The sequence below is a fragment of the Siphateles boraxobius genome, unplaced genomic scaffold (assembly GCF_051911475.1).
Source record: "Siphateles boraxobius isolate OS27281-9 unplaced genomic scaffold, OSU_SipBor_1 61, whole genome shotgun sequence".
Lineage (NCBI taxonomy): Eukaryota > Metazoa > Chordata > Actinopteri > Cypriniformes > Leuciscidae > Siphateles > Siphateles boraxobius.
In genome coordinates, this window is record NW_027509188.1 from 12,041,522 (window position 1) to 12,060,228 (window position 18,707).

Below are 18,707 nucleotides of genomic sequence, written 5' to 3' on the forward strand. Positions count from 1 at the left end.
CTGAAGTGTCAATGAAGCCATTCTTTAATAGGTAGGTTGACAATCTCTGAGCAATAATGCTGAAGAAAATCTTTCCTTCGTTTAATAGTGAAATAGGGCGAAACTGACTGATGCTTGTAGCATCTTTTTCTTTGGGTATAAAGACTCCCCCTGCTCTGCGCCATGCTCTAGGTACAACCTGCTTTTCCCAAGCCACTTTTATCAATTTCCACAGAATTCGTAGAACTCCTGAAGCACTCTTGTACACTCTGTACGGAACTCCATTAGGCCCTGGAGATGATGAAGCCCTTGCCTTTCTCACAACCTGCTCTATCTCTTTCCACTTAGGTTCACAATATGCAACAGCAAAATATGTTGTTATTTTCATTTCTTATATATATATATGTATATTTGTATTTCTGTGTTATTGTCTTTCTTTTACCCTTTTTATAAATGTGTTAATCTTTATAAAATTTTAAAGAAGTACCTTTATGTAAGATACGTCGTGTAAGTGTGAGGGTAAAGCTGATGTAATTTCCAGGTGCCCTTTCTCTTTTGCGGGATGTCATGGCAATGAGAGGCACGGACCAGATATTCTCCTTGTTAGAACTGTCTGATGGGGTCTGTTATATTTTGATACAGAAACTGAAAGAAGCCGAGAGTAAATCACACCACAACTGCATCATCGTGAGGGATCTGTTTTATTAAGAAGAAAACAACACAGATGGAAACCCACTACACTAGGAGTGAGGAACTTTACAGATTTGCAGACACGTTTTTCATACATCACTCAAACACAGAACCAGGAAACAGGAAACTCTTCAGTTCAGTGAAACTGAAACTGAAGTGTAGTTGAGCTGTTGTGAGTTTGTGTCTCTGTATTCAAGCAAAATGGCAGAAGCAATAATTTCTCAGGATGAGTTCCTGTGTTCAGTGTGTCTGGATCTCCTGAAGGATCCAGTGACCACTTCCTGTGGACACAGTTTCTGTATGAGCTGTATTACAGGCTGCTGGGATCAGGAGGATCAGATGAGAGTCTACAGCTGCCCTCAGTGCAGACAGACCTTCAGTCCAAGACCTGCTTTAACTAAAAACACCATGCTGGCTGAAGTGGTGGAGAAACTGAAGAAGACTAAACTTCCTGCTGACTGTTACGCTGGAGCTGGAGATGTAGAGTGTGACGTCTGTGATGGAAGAAAACGCAAAGCCGTCAAGTCCTGTCTGGGCTGTCTGGAGTCTTTCTGTCAGAATCACCTTGAACAACATGAGAGTTTGTTTAAAAGAAAGAGACACAATCTGACTGATGCCACTGGACGACTGCAGGAGATGATCTGCCAAACACATGATAAACTCCTTGAGGTTTTCTGCCGCACTGACCAGAAGTTTATATGTTTGCTGTGTATGATGGATGAACATAAAAACCACGACACTGTATCAGCTGCAGCTCAGAGGACAAAGAAACAGGTATGAACTATAAAGTAGACACTGATGTAAAAATATTGACAGTATTTATATTGGCACCCATAAGATCAGGTAACATGTATACCCCATAAGATCAGGTAACACGTCAGCAGAAGTGAACAGAAGCTGCAAGTGGACTTTTCACTGCTGAGAATATTTGTGCTCTACACTGAACTTAGCAGAAAAAAACACGTAAACATATTTACAGTGTTGGGCAGTAGCGTCGCTACAAGTAGTGACGCTACTAGTTTAACTACATTTCTCAATAGTGTGGTGGTAGCGTCGCTGTTTTCTGAATCAAATAGCTTTTCAGTAGCGAAGCTCTTATTTTGATCAAGTAGTGCGGTAGCGTCCACACAAGCTAACGTTACATTTTCCCAAGCATTTCTAAAGCTCAAGCTCAAATCGGAAATACAACTGCTAAGTATCACTGATGCTGGATCAGTTAGTGACGGTGACTTCTTCTTCTTCTTGTTTTACGGTGGTTGGCAACCATAGGGCCATATGATTTCATTAAGTTACCGCAATACGGAAAACATGGACTGAATTGCGGTATACATGCATGAAAACAAAATGTACTGTATAACGCAGAATTTCACGGAATTTGTCAGATCTTGGTTTAAAAGAAGGTAAGTAAACTTAAATAAAATCGCGATATAGACTAGTGTCTGTGAATATTAAACCGCTTAAAGACAAGTGTCTGTGAATATTAAACCGCTTAAAGACAATTTAAAAATGAATCATGCATGTTCTGCGTGTCTCTGTGAATGAATGGCTCAGACGCGCGGATTCATTTACCACACACTGAAGCACCCATGACACTTGCGATGTTTTCTGTAATGGATCGATGAACTTCATCTACACAGCCGCTCTGAGAGTCACTTTAGCAGCATTTTAGCTGGATTTGAGAAAAACTTGCGTCATATCAAAAAAAAAAAAAAAAACAGAGACTCAAAGGTCTAGCTGAATGGCAACCTGTCAAAATAAAAGGTTGGTTTTAACCTTTGAAGAAAGTTTTGCTTAAATCATTAGCCCTAGATTTTAAAGAATTGGTCATTACAATTTAAACCATTAAAAAAATCTATTTTATAGAGCCCTTCAAATGTAATTTATTTAAAAATGTTAATAAATTATTGTTAAATTATATACGTTTCATGATTTCAATTAATTAGACGTTTTTGATTACTAATGTTATTTAACCATTAAAATGGGAGTCCAGAAAAATGAAAACAAAATAAAACTGAATTTGGAATGTGGGAAAAAATAAAACAGATTTCATAGGGCCCTACAAACCAGCTTTTGGTGCATTACCATCACCTTCTGCTCCGTATGGTGTGACATCACGTACCAGTATCAATCCTTTGGCTGACACGTGAGAAATGGAAAAAGATGCACACACTCTTGACACCTGGTTTTGTTATAGTTATATATAGTTATATGGTTTTATATAGTTATGTTTTGTTTTTTTGGCCAAATTGGTTTGGAACAGTTGTTGAATAAACAATTGAACTGACAAATTATGCCTGACTATATGTTTGATTGACAATTTTAATGATCACTGAGACAGCACTGACTTGGAATTAAGTTGGTTCAATATAAAAATTAAATTTGAAAAAGTAGCTTTAGATGTAGTAAACTACTTTTGCCATATTGCTGGAGCTTAGTTTGCTACATTTCCCAGGGTGGTAGCTTCTGTGTAGTGAAGCTACATTTAATGTAGAGTAACTGCTAGCTTAGCTCACTACATTTTCTAAGTAGCTTGCCCAACACTGCATATTTACAACCACAAACTTTTGTAGAACAGTCTTTGATGAAGAAACATAAAATAATAGAAAATATTCACAGAATGTTTGACAAAATATATCTCTGTCAAGAATAAGTCAAGTTAAATGCAGTGACAGACAAAAACACTTTTCAGACCAGCAACTGGACAAGGCATGACTTGGCTAGGCAAATAGGATCTGGCTGGGCAGGACACAAGGGGATCATTTGACGACGATCTGGCACAGGACTGCAAACACAGAGAATAAATATGGAGCAAACAAGGCAAGTGGGGCAATTGAACCAATGATCAGCAGGGGTGGTAAAAGTACTCAAAAGTTAAACTTGAGTAAAAGTATATATACCTAAATAAAATATGATTCCAGTAAAAGTAGAAAGTTCTCCATTCAAACATCACTTGGGTAAAAGTACAAAAGTATCCGATTTAAAACGTACTTAAGTACCAAAAGTAAAACGTAAATATTCAAACTGTAAATATCATTAATTAAGCAGATCAATTGTTTTGGGAGTGATTTGCAATGTTTAACTGAACAAATGATAAGATTAGATACTGCTATTAAGAATTTGTTAGATTTGCAATCATAAGTGTCAGTGAAGCACCATAACGCAGTATAGGGGTTGAACTTGCAATAGACATGTTCCATAACATTAGCTGCATCAATCAGAAGATGTGCAAGATACAAGGTAAGCATGAATCTTGAGATCATTGCTGGCAGCGAGAGCTGCACCTTTACCTGTTTCTGCGGTCATCTTCCACAATGGTGAACTGACTGCTGTGTGAGCGTATGCTGGCAAAGAGCTCACACGTTCTTTTTTTCAAAAGAAAACCAAGTTTTTCATTGGTTTGGAAAGCCAGTGTATTAAATACTTGGAGCAGGCATGGGGAAATGTAACGGAGTAAAAAGTAAACTTTGTCTTTAATATTGTAGTGGAGTAAGAGTGAAAGTAGATGCAAATAAAACATTCTCAAGTAAAGTACAGATCCCCGAAAAAAATACTTCATTACTTACCACCACTGATGATCAGTTAACAAAATGGGTGGGTAAAACACTATCCGCATGCTGTTCAGCACAAGACAAAACATGGAAGCACGCAGCCGATGATGCTACACCGAACACAACACCACACCACACGCGTACGGCCAAAGGAAACTCATAACTGCATGCTTACACAACAAGACCGAGCGCACGAGAACGAGTGAATGTTCATCCTGTGAATTTACAACAGAATACAAACACACAGAGCATGAATGTCCAAATCCCGGCACAGAACCAAAACCAAACTAGACATGAGTGCCGGAATCCGAACACCACGCTTCGAACATGAAACAAGGCACACAGACAAGAGGCCGTACACTCACACAAAGACAAGACAATACAGGAGTGTTAGGGCTCTGGCACAAAACCAAGAATAAACTAGACCAAAGTGACAGAACCCTGACAGATATGTGACAACAGAATAAACTGACATCTGTTATTGATTTGTGGTGTAGAAGCAGCTGAAGGAGACGCAGAGGTCGTTCCAGCAGAGGATCCAGCAGAGAGAGAAAGATCTTCAGCAGCTGAGAGAGGCTGTGGCGTCTCATAAGGTGAGTCTGGAGAAGAAGAGAAGTTTGAGAAGTCTCAGTCAGGACTCACTGAAGCTCACTGTGTGATTGTGATGTGTGTCTAACAGCGCTCTGCACAGACAGCAGTGGAGGACAGTGAGAGGATCGCTGAGCTCATCCACTCCATTGAGAGAATCTGCTCTGAGGCGACACAGCAGATCAGAGATCAGGAAAAGACTGCAGTGAGTCGAGCTGAAGAACGACTGGAGCGACTGGAGCAGGAGATCAATGATCTGAGGAGGAGAGATGCTGAGCTGGAGCAGCTTTCACACACACAGGATCACATCCATTTCCTGCAGGTAACAGAGATCTAGAAGAACAGGATCATAGTGAACTTGAGCAAGAGACTCACAGAGAAACATTTCGTGAGAGCAAAATGAGCTGTTGACTGACGTGTTGTGTTATATAATCTTAAGGTAGATTCTCATCTGATCATCTTGCTTTAAGTAAACGACACTTATGAATGCATTTCAGCTCTGGAAATCTCTCAGGAAACATGTTCTGAGCTCTTTCTTCTGTGAGACCTATTTAGCTGCCAAGCTCCACTAGTGCAAATAACAGTTCAAAACTTCCAGAACATATAAACTTTTTGGTAACACTTTATTTTGATACTCCACTTTAGACATTCTACTAACTATAAGTAACTTTGCAACTACATACTAACTGTCATTAGAGTATTAGTAGACTCAATGCTTAATATCTGTTAACACTTTATTTTGATGGTCCCCCAACAGATATTTTACTGACTATAAATAACTTGGCTACAACAAATCATCTTATTCTACTAACCAGAACCCCAACACCTATAACCTAAGAATTATACAAAGTTATATGCCACCTACCAGCCAATCAGAAATTAGAATTTGTTGTTTCCGGGTAAATTACGTGTTCTCGCTGCAAGCACGTTTGTTACTAGGCAACATGCGCACACACAGAGTGGAAGTTGGAAGAGCAAGATCTGATGGATGCGATTTGCGGTAGGTAACATTAACCCCTTCATTATTTTTTAGCACTTTGATTTTTGGATTCCTGGAGTAAATCTCTTGCCTGTGATCAAAGACAGTGAGAGCTGATGTTGTGCTAAATTATTTTTGATGCAGACAAGAACTCCCCAACTTCTTTTAAAGGGGTAATCGGATGCAAAATTCACTTTTATATTGTGTTTGCATATAAATGTGTCTGCCGTGTGTGGACACAACCACCATACAATGAAAAAAAATCCATTCACTCCTTTTTTTAATTCTCAAAAAGCATAAACACCCTCAATAATCAAGCCGTTTGGATTTTCTGAGCAATATGATGTCGTATTGTTCATGGCACGTATTAGCAGATTTACATCCTCAGCTTTTTCTATAGACCTTATGCGCCAGAGAAACAAGTGCGCAGCCATTCTAAGAATATTGTCTTTGAACTTCCGTTTAGCTCTGTATATTTCTATGGCATCGCTGTTGAGGAGTAATTAGCTGGTGAAGTGGATTTACTTATTGTAGAGTAAACGAAAGTTGTCATGAGCATTGTAATGTTTTAAGCAGATGTCTTAACAAATGTCAGTAGACCGGGAAGATTTTAAAATGAGCCGTTCATTCATAAAAACGCAAGATCGCTGTGAAAATACAGACCAGAAGTCAAAAGACAACAAGTGAAGCGCTGAAAAAGGGCGGGGCTTCATAAGGTCTATATTGTCCACCAAGGCACGTTGCCAAGGCAGCACTTTATGTGTCTTGTGTTGACATGACCCATGGCAGTTGCTCATTATCATTTAAAGAGACATGGTCGAAACGGGTCGCTGTAAACAGAGATGTTTTTGAGGTAGCCCAAAAAGGTGGTTCATGGAAAAACGCCCATTCAAATTAGCTGCTATTGGACGCATAATGCCCCGGAGGGACCGTAGGGTGAATTGGGATGACAAATGCCCATTATCTTAATGGCAAGTGGGCCTTTTGCAATTACCCCCGTGTCCGCGGATCCCTACCCACTTGCCCCGGAATAGGGTGTATTTAGACACCTTTAGGGGGCGACACTGAGCTGAACAGCTCAGGGCAAGTTGTTATGACTGACTATGAACATTGAGAACTGCTGTTCAGTTGGCTCGTTTGGGGCCAAATATCTTTTTATTTTTTGATAAATTTGTATTTTTTAAATATATGAACTGCTAGCAAATTTGGTGGGGCCAACTTTTTTAAACCAAATTTTCCCTTCTGATTTTTTTTTTACATCATGGTGTAATTGATGGTACCAAGTTTGAGTAATGTTCGCCAAAGTTGCTTCAGGTGATCTTCAATTCTGATGGATGTGCAGTTTCATAATTGTCTGACCTTCCCTTGAGGATCACACCCATGAGAATCTAGATCACATGGTGCACTACCCAGATGACTCCCTGTGTGCCTTATATCACGCCGGGCTCAAAGAGCGGACAGAGCAGACACCTGCCTGTGGTTCCCCCTTCACAGTGGGTGAAAGAGGAGGAGAATCCCTAATACGGTGGTCCCGGAGCTAGCACTCATTGACCTACATATTCTGGAATGGACTCCTATCCATGCTCCCACCCTTGAGGTCTCTTCTTCTCCACCGGTCCCACCAGGCCTAATGGACTTTCTGGTTCCGAATAATTCCCTGGCCCTCCTTCCTCTGCTTGTCCCACCCAGCCTCCTGGCTCCTTTGTGTCCGCTGGTCCAGCCTCCAAACTCCTGCGTTCCAACCATGGAGGTCATCCAAAATCCTCCCGTCCTCACAAGTTCCGTCCAACTCCTCGGCTCCTCCCTTTCTGCTGGCTTCATCCAGCTTCCATCCTGGATTCACCAAGGACTTCCGGACCTCTGGCTGCGCCTCAGCTTTCCACCCCTTTGGGTCCACAGGGCTCCCATTATTACTCCGGTTCCTCCTTTCTCCTACCGGATCTGCCTCTGTCTTTTCTATAATTCTATCATTTCAATTTATGCAACACAGCTAAGATGATGACCGATGCATTTGATTTAGATATTGGGTAACACTTTATAATAATGTTCAATTATAAGTCATTTTTAAGTTATAAGTTAATGATGAACTAATCATGTTCAAAACATGACTATACATCTATAAATGATTAATAAAAGATAAATATGTTGTATATTATCTTAAAAAATAGTAAATCATGAAATAATCAGAATAAACAGATCAATAGAAGAGGATTTATGTTATAAAGATGTTATTAGTTGATATATTAATCACTTACAAAACATTAAAATATTTATGTTCAAATTGTTTTAGTATTATTATCTCAATAAACAACGGGTAATCATGAACAAATGAACACACCATTAATAAATGATCAGTATATTACGGTGACCAGGTTAGGACATGTTCGGTTCATTTAGTTTTGTTGTAGCCACATCATATTAACTTGTGGGAACGTGTAAAGTGTAAAGTCGTACAAAGAGCTCCAATGTTCAGGGAACACATATTTTTCTCATGGCCACGACTTTTTTATGTTGAGGGAACGACATCTATTTCTCATGGCCTCGAGTCATGGCCTGTGCGACCATAGCAACCTGCAACCTGCAAATCAGAAATGGATAGGCCTATAATAATATGTATTTTTGATTAAGAATGAAAAAATGAGGGCGGAATTAAATTATTATATTAAATGATTATATTGCGCATGATGTTGCCTATAGACAGCACTCAAATGAATTTTTTTTTTTATCAATAAATGATAAAAGAATATGTAAGAACAAAATAATATAGGCCTACAAGAAAACTTTTTATCCATCCCATCTCAGAGCCTTTTAAATCCATTAACTGATCTTGTCTTTATTTATTTATTTTATATATTAATTATTATTATGCCTATTAAAAGACATACACACAGTGCTGCTTGAAAGTTTGTGATCCTCTAATAGAATTTGTGAAAATCGGAATCATTTGGCAAAATAAGAGGGATCGTACAAAATGCGTTATTTTTTATTTAGTACTGTCCTAAATAAGATGCTGTATTTTACATAAAAGAAGTTTACATATAATCCACAAGAAAAATTGCTGACTTAAAATTGCTGACTATAAAAATGACTCAAAAAGTTTATGTACCCTTGATTTTTAATACTGTGTGTCGTTACCTGGATGATCCATTACTGTTTTTTTTTTTTTTTTCGTGATGGTTGTTCTTAAGTCCCTTGTTTGTCCCGAGCAGTTGAAATGCCCAACATTCTTCAGAAATATATTGCACATTCTTTGGTTTTCCAGCATCTTTTACATATTTTAAGCCTTTCCAACAGTGACTGTATGATTTTGAGACCCATCTTTTCAACCTGAGGACGATTGAGGGATTCAAACACGACTATCAAAACTTTTTTAATTTGAAGATCAAGGTAAATTGTAATTAATTTGTATTCCGGGAAACATGTACGTATCTTCTGTTGCATCTGAAGGGCAGTACTAAATGAAAAAAAGTATATTTAAACAATATAGGAATATTTGGACATCTTTATACTGTTCAAAAGTTTTCACACCACCCCTATATAAGGATGATGTTACCTCGACAAAATGATCTTGTAGCCAAGACTTATTACCGTGTTCCCATAAGTTAATATGACTTTCCCACGAATTAATAACTCGTGGCCACGACAAAACTAAGTGAACCAAACATGTCCCCTCCCAGTCACGGTAGTTTATAATTTATTGATGTATCATGAAGTTGTAAGACAAACATGCAGGTCTGCTAAAGCACTATTTTTAAGAAGCATAATTTATTTGATTTCAAGTGAATAAACATTTACGAATGACTTACAGTCAGGAAATTAGTTTTTTGATTTAGTAAAGTTAACAACGTAATTTCGGGAGGAGTGAACCCATCTAATCTTTCCATTAACTGGAGCAAATAACTACGGACAGCAAGCCAAATACGCTTAACCTTATTAGACTAAAGATTATATGGGTATAGGAACTTGTGAACTAATTTACATAACATTTGTAAATCGTTAGCATACCACTTATTAATCATTTATGAATGTATAGTCATGTTTGGTAAATGATTAATTCATCAATAACTAAAAACGTATAACTGAACATTATTGTAAAGTGTTAACAGATTAAGGTTATGATTATTTAAAAATATTTCATATAAGATAGATGTTGGTATGTTACTGACCTTTAGATTTTATTTCCACATGTGAATGGATCACTTTCATGGTTTCTGGACAAATGTTTTTTTAAAAAAATGGGGTTATAACTAGGGATGCATAGAATTCAGATTTTTTGGGTTTCGGCCGAATACCGAATCCACTGGTTAAGATTCTGCCGAATCCGAAACCGAATACCGAATCCTACTCCCATCCTCAGTCCATTAACACAGTAAACACATTAATGAATTAAACAACGTTTCTGTGTAGGGTTAGCAAAGCTGGTAATGGTCATCTGGTTAACACAAGTTTTAAGCTGTGACTGTCCTTCCTTTGCCATACCTGAAGTTGCTGCATTTTGGCTGCTGTCTGTAGATTCCTTCATGCACAACTCGTATTCTTTTCGGATGTTTCATACGCAATTTTTTAAACATCGGCGATGTTGTGTATTGTTTAGGGTCCTTGCCACCACAAGACAATTCGGCATTGCAAATTGAACATGTTGACTTGAATCACCTTCATTTGACTGAAAGTACTGCCGAACATCACTTTTTCTGCTCACGAGTTCCATTTCAACTTCCTCACAGCCTACTGCATTCGAAAGGTCCACCTACGCAAACACCTTCCTGTAATCAAAAGCGGCGTGACATCGCCCAGCATAGCGCAAGCCTAGGGTTCGGTTACGGAGAAACCGAAGCCGAATCCTGGATTCGGTGCATCCCTAGTTATAACCAACCAAACATGGTATTTTGCTGTTGCTGTCATTCATTCTTTTTATTTATAATTTCAATATACAGCTTGGAATCATGATAGCAGTCTTTCTAATAATGTTTAAAAATTATATGTGTTTCTTATGCTAATATGTGTCTTATGCTTAAATGTACTTAGCACATGCTGTTCTCTTTCAAGCATACATTTTGTTGTCTCACTATGGGATACGCCCCTTCTGCATATTCCTCAGAAGCCCTATTACATTACGCCAGCCCCAATTGGCTGGCAGACGTGACGTAGTGTCTGGGAGTGGCTACCCCACCCCTCAGTATAAGAGAAGCAACACAACGTTACGACATTCAAAAACCTCTTCTGGCTTCACACCAGAAGCCTAGAAGCCTACATACTTTCTACGAACTTCCGGACGAATTACTGGCCACCATGCCGTTTTTCGCCTGACTCCTTCAATTAGCATTCCAACCGATTGCAAGGATTGTTCGACACTACGATGCCTGCAGCAATGCAGACTATCCCGGCTAGTGAGGGAGATTCCGCGTGACTCTGTTCCTGCAGGAATACAATTTCATGCAAGGACACACACCAGGTCTGCTCTGCATGTCTCGGGCTGAAACATGCTCAATTAGCGATCGAGAATCCCGGCACTTGTGAACACTGCGCATGCTTCACCATGAAGAGCCTTTGTCGTAGATTAGCACGCCAAGCTAGCCTGTTGGGCCAGGATCCCCCTATGACACCTAGCCCTGCGCCAGCTACCACTCCGCAGGTATCCATTCCTGTAGAACTGCCCACCACGGCAGCTCTATCCTGGAGAGAGCAGCTCGACGTGTGCATGCCTCTTCCCAGTCTGCTCAGCACGGATGAGGAAGAGGATGCGCTTGATTTCGAGGAAGAGGGGCAATCGGATTTTCTTCTCTCTGACGAGGACTCTCCATTCCTCCCCCGGCCTGCGCACCCAGCACAACTCCTCGCTGCGGCAGGACCCACGGAAAAGGCGGGCGGGACACCATCCTCCCCGCTTCTCAGTGTTGATCTGCAAGATGTGTGCAAACGCGCTACAGGGAAACTAAATATTCCGTGGCCGACCGTGGTAGCAGAGACTGCAAAGTCTCGCTATGAGGGAAAGAGGCTGCCGAGTGCAAAACGGGCAGCACGACAACTCCTTCCTGTTTTCCCAGAGCTACTGGAGGAGGTCGCGGTTACATGGAAAGACAAGCCATTCACAATAAGAGCCCATGCAGGATGGCTCCGTTGTTGATGTGGAGGGGATGGAAAAGGAAAGCCTTCTCCGAATGCCCCCCATGGAGCCATTAGTTGCCGCGCACTTGCAACCTAAGTGTACGGCGGATGCAAATCCGAAACGGCAGAGACCTAACGTGAATGCAGCGGGTCTGAGCGGAGGACAAGAACAGAAAACTCCCTGGCCGAGGAAGATCTATCCGCCAGCAGCAGCTCAGACGGCCCAGCCAGCTCCTCAACCTCATCCTCATCCCCATCTTCAGGGAGCGAGTAGGAAGAAGACTCTTTGACAGGGTCTTCCCCAGGGAAGGGAGTCAACAGCCCCCCACTTTGCTAGCTCGCGACCCTCAGTCGTTCAGCGTTCGTCAAGTCACGAGTGCCACTGTTCACAGATGTTATGTGGGGAAAACAGAGCCGGTTGGGCCAGGGGAAGCAGAGCGGTGAAAAGGAAAAGACACGGTGCAGTGGTGCACACCAACCCACTAGTCACAACCACTTTTCATGTTCAAAATTCAATAAAGTTTTCACTGTACCCCCAGAAAATGTTGCAAAACACAATGCCCCAAAAAATGTTGCAAAACATATTCACAGAACACATAACATCACCTCGGGGAACTATCGTTCCCTTAGAGGTGATGAGCCACTCAGACTCTGTCCAAGCGCAGAGTGCCCACGCATGCGCAGTACAGACCACAAACTCGTTTATGACTCAGCCACAAGATGGCACCAGAGCACTGCAAATAAACAATTGGCGAGAGTGCACACAGTCCCGCTGGGTATTAAAGACAATACAATTCGGGTACAGACTGCAGTTCACCACATCCCCCCCACATTTCAAAGGGATAATTCATTCACAGGTGCGGGGAGAGTTAAAGCACATTCTTCAGGACAAAATTTACTCCCTGTTGGAAAAAAGGGCGATAAGAGTGGTCCCACCCGAACAAAGCCACAGTGGGTTTTACTCGAGATACTTTCTCGTTCCAAAGAAAGGAACTTGTGCCCTTTGTCCCATATTAGATCTACGTGCACTGAACAAATACTTAAGGAAGTACAAGTTCAGAATGCTCACTTATTCTACACTCCTAAAACTGGTGCGCCCAGTTGATTGGTTTACATCGATTGACCTGAAGGACGCATATTTTCAAATAAAGAAATACCCACCCCACAGGAAATTATCAGGAAAGGTTTGCTTTCCTCGGAGTGACATACGAATACCTGTTCCTGCCATTTGGCATGTCTCTCAGCCCGAGAGTATTTATAAAGTGTACAGAGGCGGCTCTGACCCCGCTCAGGGAAAAAGGCATTTGTCTCGCTACATACATAGACGACTGGAACACATACAGAAACTGGGTTTAAAACTTAACACCGAAAAGAGTTTTTTGATTCCCGCACAGTCTATAACATATCTGGGGCTGACTCAGTGACCTTCAGAGCACGACTGTCAGAGGGCAGGGTGGAAAAATTAACCCGATGTCTGGCCGAATTTCAGGACTGAAATGAAAAAAACCTGGGACTGATGGCCTCAGCCCTAATAGTTATTTCCTTAGGCAGACTGTTTATGAGAGAATTTCAGCACTGGGTAGCGTCTCTGAGGTTGGACCCATTAAGGAACTTCCGAAGGAGAGTGAGAGTGAATCAGAGGCAGTCTTTGCACTGCGCCAGTGGAAACACCCAACCTTTCTGGTTCAAGGGGTACCCATGGGCGTGGTTCAAGCCAGAAAAGTCATAACGACGGACGCGTCATTGTCCGGTTGGGGGGGCATTTAAGAGGGCAGGATAGTGAATGGAAGATGGGGTCATCATCTGACCAATCTTCACATAAACTATCTGGAAATACTGGCCGTGTTTCTGATGTTGAAGCATTTTCTCCCTTTTCTGAAAGGGCATCATGTTCTCTTGAGAACAGACACCACTACAGTTGTGGCTTATATAAATCGACAGGAAGGCCTCAGATCACTTCCCTTGCCATGCTGGCACGCAAACTAATTTTGTGGTCTGATCTTTCATCCCTGAGAGTGACGCATGTACACCGTGTCATGAACCAGGGTGCGGATCTGCTGTCCCGGGGAAATCCACTGTACGGAGAGTGGAAATTGAACAGGCAGGTGGTCGAACAGATCTGGGAAATATACGGCAGGGCGACAGTGGATCTGTACGCGTCCCACAACAATGCACAGTGTCCTCTGTTTTTCTCCCTGAAAGATCAGAATGCGCACGATTGGCCCCGCACTCTCCTTTATGCGTTCCCACCGGTAGCGTTAATATCTCCAACACTCTACAGAGTGAGGGAGGAGGGACTAAAACTGATACTAATAGCTCCGAGGTGGCCAGGGAAATACTGGAAGGCGGAGATCATACATATGCTGTACAAAGACCCGTGGTCTCTCCCGTTACGCAGAGACCTACTGTCACAAGCAGGGGGGGAGATCTTTCATCCCCACCCAGAATGCTTGGTACTATGGGCCTGGCCAGTGAGTGGTTCAATTTGAATACAACCGGTCTATCTGACAGTGTTATTAGAATCATACAGAATGCTAGAGCTTCGTCGACTAGGTCTCTCTATGAATGCAAATGGGCATGTTTGAGCGCTGGTGCGTGGCTAAGCACGAGATTCCATTTCAGTGCTCAGTGGCAGTCATTCTATCATTTCTACAGGGTTTGATAGACCAAGGGAAAGCATTTTCAACCATAAAAGTGTATTTGGCCGCTATTTCTGCTTGTCACATAGGTTTTGATAATAAAACCACTGGGCACATCCTTTAGTATGTAGGTTCATGAAGGGCGCGCGTCGCGCTTTGCCAGTTTCAAAGCCGCTTTCCCCTTCATGGGATTTGGCACTGGTTCTTGATGCTCTCTCTATGTCTCCATTTGAGCCACTGGAGAAGATTGATTTAAAAATATTGTGGTTTAAGACGCCGGTGCTGTTAGCTTTGTCTTCGGCGAAGCGTGTAAGTGAGATTCAACGCACTTTCGGTGCATTCAGCATGTACACAGTTCATGCCCGGGGACGCAGGGGTAGTTCTGAAGCCTAATCCTGCATTTATGCCCAAAATAGTTAATTCTATCACTCCTTTTGAGTTAAGAGCTTTCTATCCACCACCTTTTGCTTCGTCAAAACAGCAAAAGCTAAATGAGTTGTGCCCAGTGCGTGCTTTACCCATTTACATGGAAAGAACCAGAGGGCTCCGGGAAAGCGATCAGCTGTTTATATCTTGGGCAAACCACGTACGGGGAAGCCGATTACAAAACAGCGTTTGTCGCACTGGATAGTGGAGGTGATTTCATTGGCGTATTCCAGTAAGGGTCATACGCCCCCAGCTGGTTTACGTGCACACTCAACCACTCTCCCAGAGATTGGTACCATCTATGATACCCGCTGCCTGAAGTGAGTGCATAGCATCCTGCGGGACCGGCATCACCCGGCCCATCATCTGTTCCACCTTTTGCCCTCAGGGAGAAGGTACAGGTCTATTGGTGCCAGTAAAGCTAGACTGGCTAACAGCCTGTACCCTTACGCAGTGAGGCTGCTTAATGATGCCCTTTCCCCCTCTCCTCACCCCCTCCCTCCCATGGACAGTAAACCATACCTCATTGTGTAATAACTGTGAACTGGACTTTGCATTGTTGCATTAACTACATCTGTATCCAACTCTGACCATACTCTCTGTTCTGGATGTCTTTTAAATTGTTTTGTAAAGCCTCTTGCTGCTATCAAGAGTGAATGTTACTGGTTCTGTGACTTAACAACTATATACTGTTGATGTGCCATGTTTACACAAAGGGGATTTAGTATTTATTATTTATTTGTTAGTGCACTTTAATACACCATGTACGGTTGTTGTATGCTCCGATCACAATTTCGTTGTTGTTCTCTGGACGACAATGACAATAAACGTGAAATTGAATTGAATTGAATGTGACACCACTAATGCGCTTGATCTGTTACATTTATGTTATTGGCAGATGCTTTATCATCTATCATTTATTTCCTAGAAAGTTCATATATAGTGTAAATGGCAAACACTAGAATTTGTAGCTCTAATGTCATACAATGAATATAAGATGGGCTGGATTGAGGAGAGTTACTAAATATTAACAAGAGCCGCACAAATCTGATAGTAGTGCAGGTTATTGATGAAGTGTGGAGGTGATGAGCTTTGATTTGTGTTTTCTGTAGAGTTTCCAGTCTCTCTCAGCTCCTCCTGAATCTACAGACGTAAATGACAATCCCTTCAGTTCTCTCTCCTCTTTTGATGGCGTGAGAGAATCTGTCCGTCAGTTGAGAGACAAACTGGAGGATTTCTGCAAAGAGAAGCAGATCTCTAACAGAGGTAAAGTCCTGGAGATTCTGCTCTGAGAAATTATCCTTTATCATCTCATATCATGTAGAAGATCATATTAGAAATGTCTTAGGAACGGATGCAGGGATCATTTTCTCTCTACATGATAATCACACTCTTTATGTCTGTTTCCACAGTCACTTTCACCAACATTGTTCCCAAGATCAGGAACGACTTCCTACAATGTAAGTCACTAAGAAAACAACCAGAAAAACTCACTGAGTGTGTTCATGTTCTTTCTGCAGAAGGTGAAAGAAAACATGACAGAAAAGTTTTAGTGTTGATCATGTAAATTATGATTGCACAGGATATCTGGTAAACTGTACTGAGACACTGCTGATATATTGAACATGAAGAGTTTAGCTACACTGAAAAATATAACACTGAGTAACACTTTATTTTAAGGGTCCATAATTATGCAGTAGTGAAGCATTAACACACCAAGTTAATGGTTAACTTTACATAAATTAAAGGCATATTTGCCATTATTTAAGCAATAGTTAAGCTTTAACAAACCGGTAATTTATAATGAACTGAACATATACTAAGGGCATATTAGCATTATTTACAACTTATAAAACATTTGAAAGATAAATAAGCAGAAATAAGCCAATAATTAATGGTTAACTGAATGTACAGTAAATGCCTTCTAAGTCCGTGTACATTCTGATGGTTTTCTCGTTTTTGTCTTCGAAATGGAAATGGAAAAATTAAGAAACCGTTCATCTCACATATTCAACCCTTCTCATGAACATAAATAAACAAATCTAGCTTTTTTAGATTTTTTTTTCATCACACTTTGTTCTAATCCGCCAAATGGAAACACAATAAAACAAAAATGGATAAACAGCTTGAATATTCGATCTCTACATGGTCGGGAATAAAATGTCCCTTTTCCGCTGATTGGTCAACCAAAGCTCAAGCTGTGCTTACATCAGTTCTTATTCAGCTCCGTACAACAGAATAATAGTCATCTGACACAGTTGTGCGGATTATTACAGAGTTTATTGCAACTAGATTTAATGTCTCTCGCATCCAGCCACACTAATAAATGGCTTGACACAAACAGTGCCGGAGTAGCGCCTTATGCTTTATTCTTCAAAGTGTTATTTCACTTCCTGGATAGTTTACCCTTGAATAGATTCTGCTCTGCGCTTCACTACAATGTAGCTTGTGCATTCTCTCGGCGCTGTCCAGTGCGTCATGCAGCTTTGGCACACAGATTTTGAGAGTTGGTTAGCTAAATAAGTAGGCTAATAAGTGTGCCATATATGTAGGCTAGGGGTAGTTGTGAGAGCAGATGTCACGTAAATTAATATTTAATACGATAAATTAGTATTTCACAGCACACATATTTCTGTATGTGTACAGAAAAAAAATCTGTCTAGGCTCTGTCCCGGTACGGTTTGTGTCGAGCCATTTATTAGTGTGGATGTTTGATGAGAAAGAGATTAAATGTAGTTGCAATAAACATCTCGGGTTATGACTGTGACTGCGACATGAGACGCTAATGGGGAATGACTCAGCATGACCGGTATCTGAAGCAACTGTCAAATCACGGCAATCGAATTGGCCAGCGGCAGCCTATGACATTTCATTTTCAATTTCAATTTATTGATGGATAGCCACTTGAGATGCAGCATCTCGTTTTCAAGAGGGTCCAAATACACATATACATAATACAACAGGAAAAACAAAAACAAACAAACAGAAAACAAATGCTCAAAACAATTGAGTTACTAGGCAGCTTAGCCAACACCCTCACCCCAGACCGAAGACACATCATAGCTCAGACATGTTATAGCTAGCCCAATAAGTACATCTCATTTTCCTCATTACACAATTGGAATAATACATAATAAATAAGAGATTCAATGCGTAAAGGTATCGCATAAGAAAGACAGAGGTTGAATCCATAGGAGGTAAATCAATTAGACAATTACATAAAGCAAAATACAATTACAAGCAATACTGTTTAGTCCAACATCAGTAACATACACACATTGTTAAGATATTGAAATATAGATAACCTGAATCTCCGAAAAGATGAGATGGATCTCAAGGAAAAAGGGAGATTATTCCAATAGCAAGTAGCTTTATAATGAAAAGCTTTACCTCCAGCAGCTGAAAAGATTCCTGGTACAGTAAAGATGAGATATTGCATATCTCTAAGTGGATACATAGAACTACAAGGAAGTCTCGGGTTATGACTATAACCCTTGTTCCCTGAGAAGGGAACGAGACACTGCGTCGTTGAAAACGACTCTTCGGGGACGCTCCCTTAGCGTGCGTCTCTGAAGTATGAATGAAACTATTCCAATCCTGATTGGTGTTGCTTCATGACCTAACATGTGACGGCATAACCGGATGCATAAAAGCGATGCCGGCACACAAACACACTAGCCTAGCGATGAAGCAAGACGCTCTCAGGCCCTGAGGGGCGTGGCAGGACGACGCAGTGTCTCGTTCCCTTCTCAG

At 41.1% G+C, this 18,707-nt stretch overlaps 1 protein-coding gene across 1 annotated transcript in view; it reads left to right on the plus strand.

Annotated features, from left to right (window-relative positions):
- Window positions 1–553: 553 nt before the first annotated feature.
- The window catches only part of LOC143718320 (tripartite motif-containing protein 16-like), a 43,458-nt gene continuing 25,304 nt past the window's right edge, over window positions 554–18,707 (plus strand). The window contains exons 1-5 of the mRNA XM_077209377.1: window positions 554–1,443; window positions 4,715–4,810; window positions 4,897–5,127; window positions 16,067–16,220; window positions 16,367–16,414. Of these exons, the coding sequence (XP_077065492.1) occupies window positions 871–1,443; window positions 4,715–4,810; window positions 4,897–5,127; window positions 16,067–16,220; window positions 16,367–16,414 (1,102 nt within the window). The 5' untranslated portion in view covers window positions 554–870. The remainder of the gene's footprint in view (window positions 1,444–4,714; window positions 4,811–4,896; window positions 5,128–16,066; window positions 16,221–16,366; window positions 16,415–18,707) is intronic.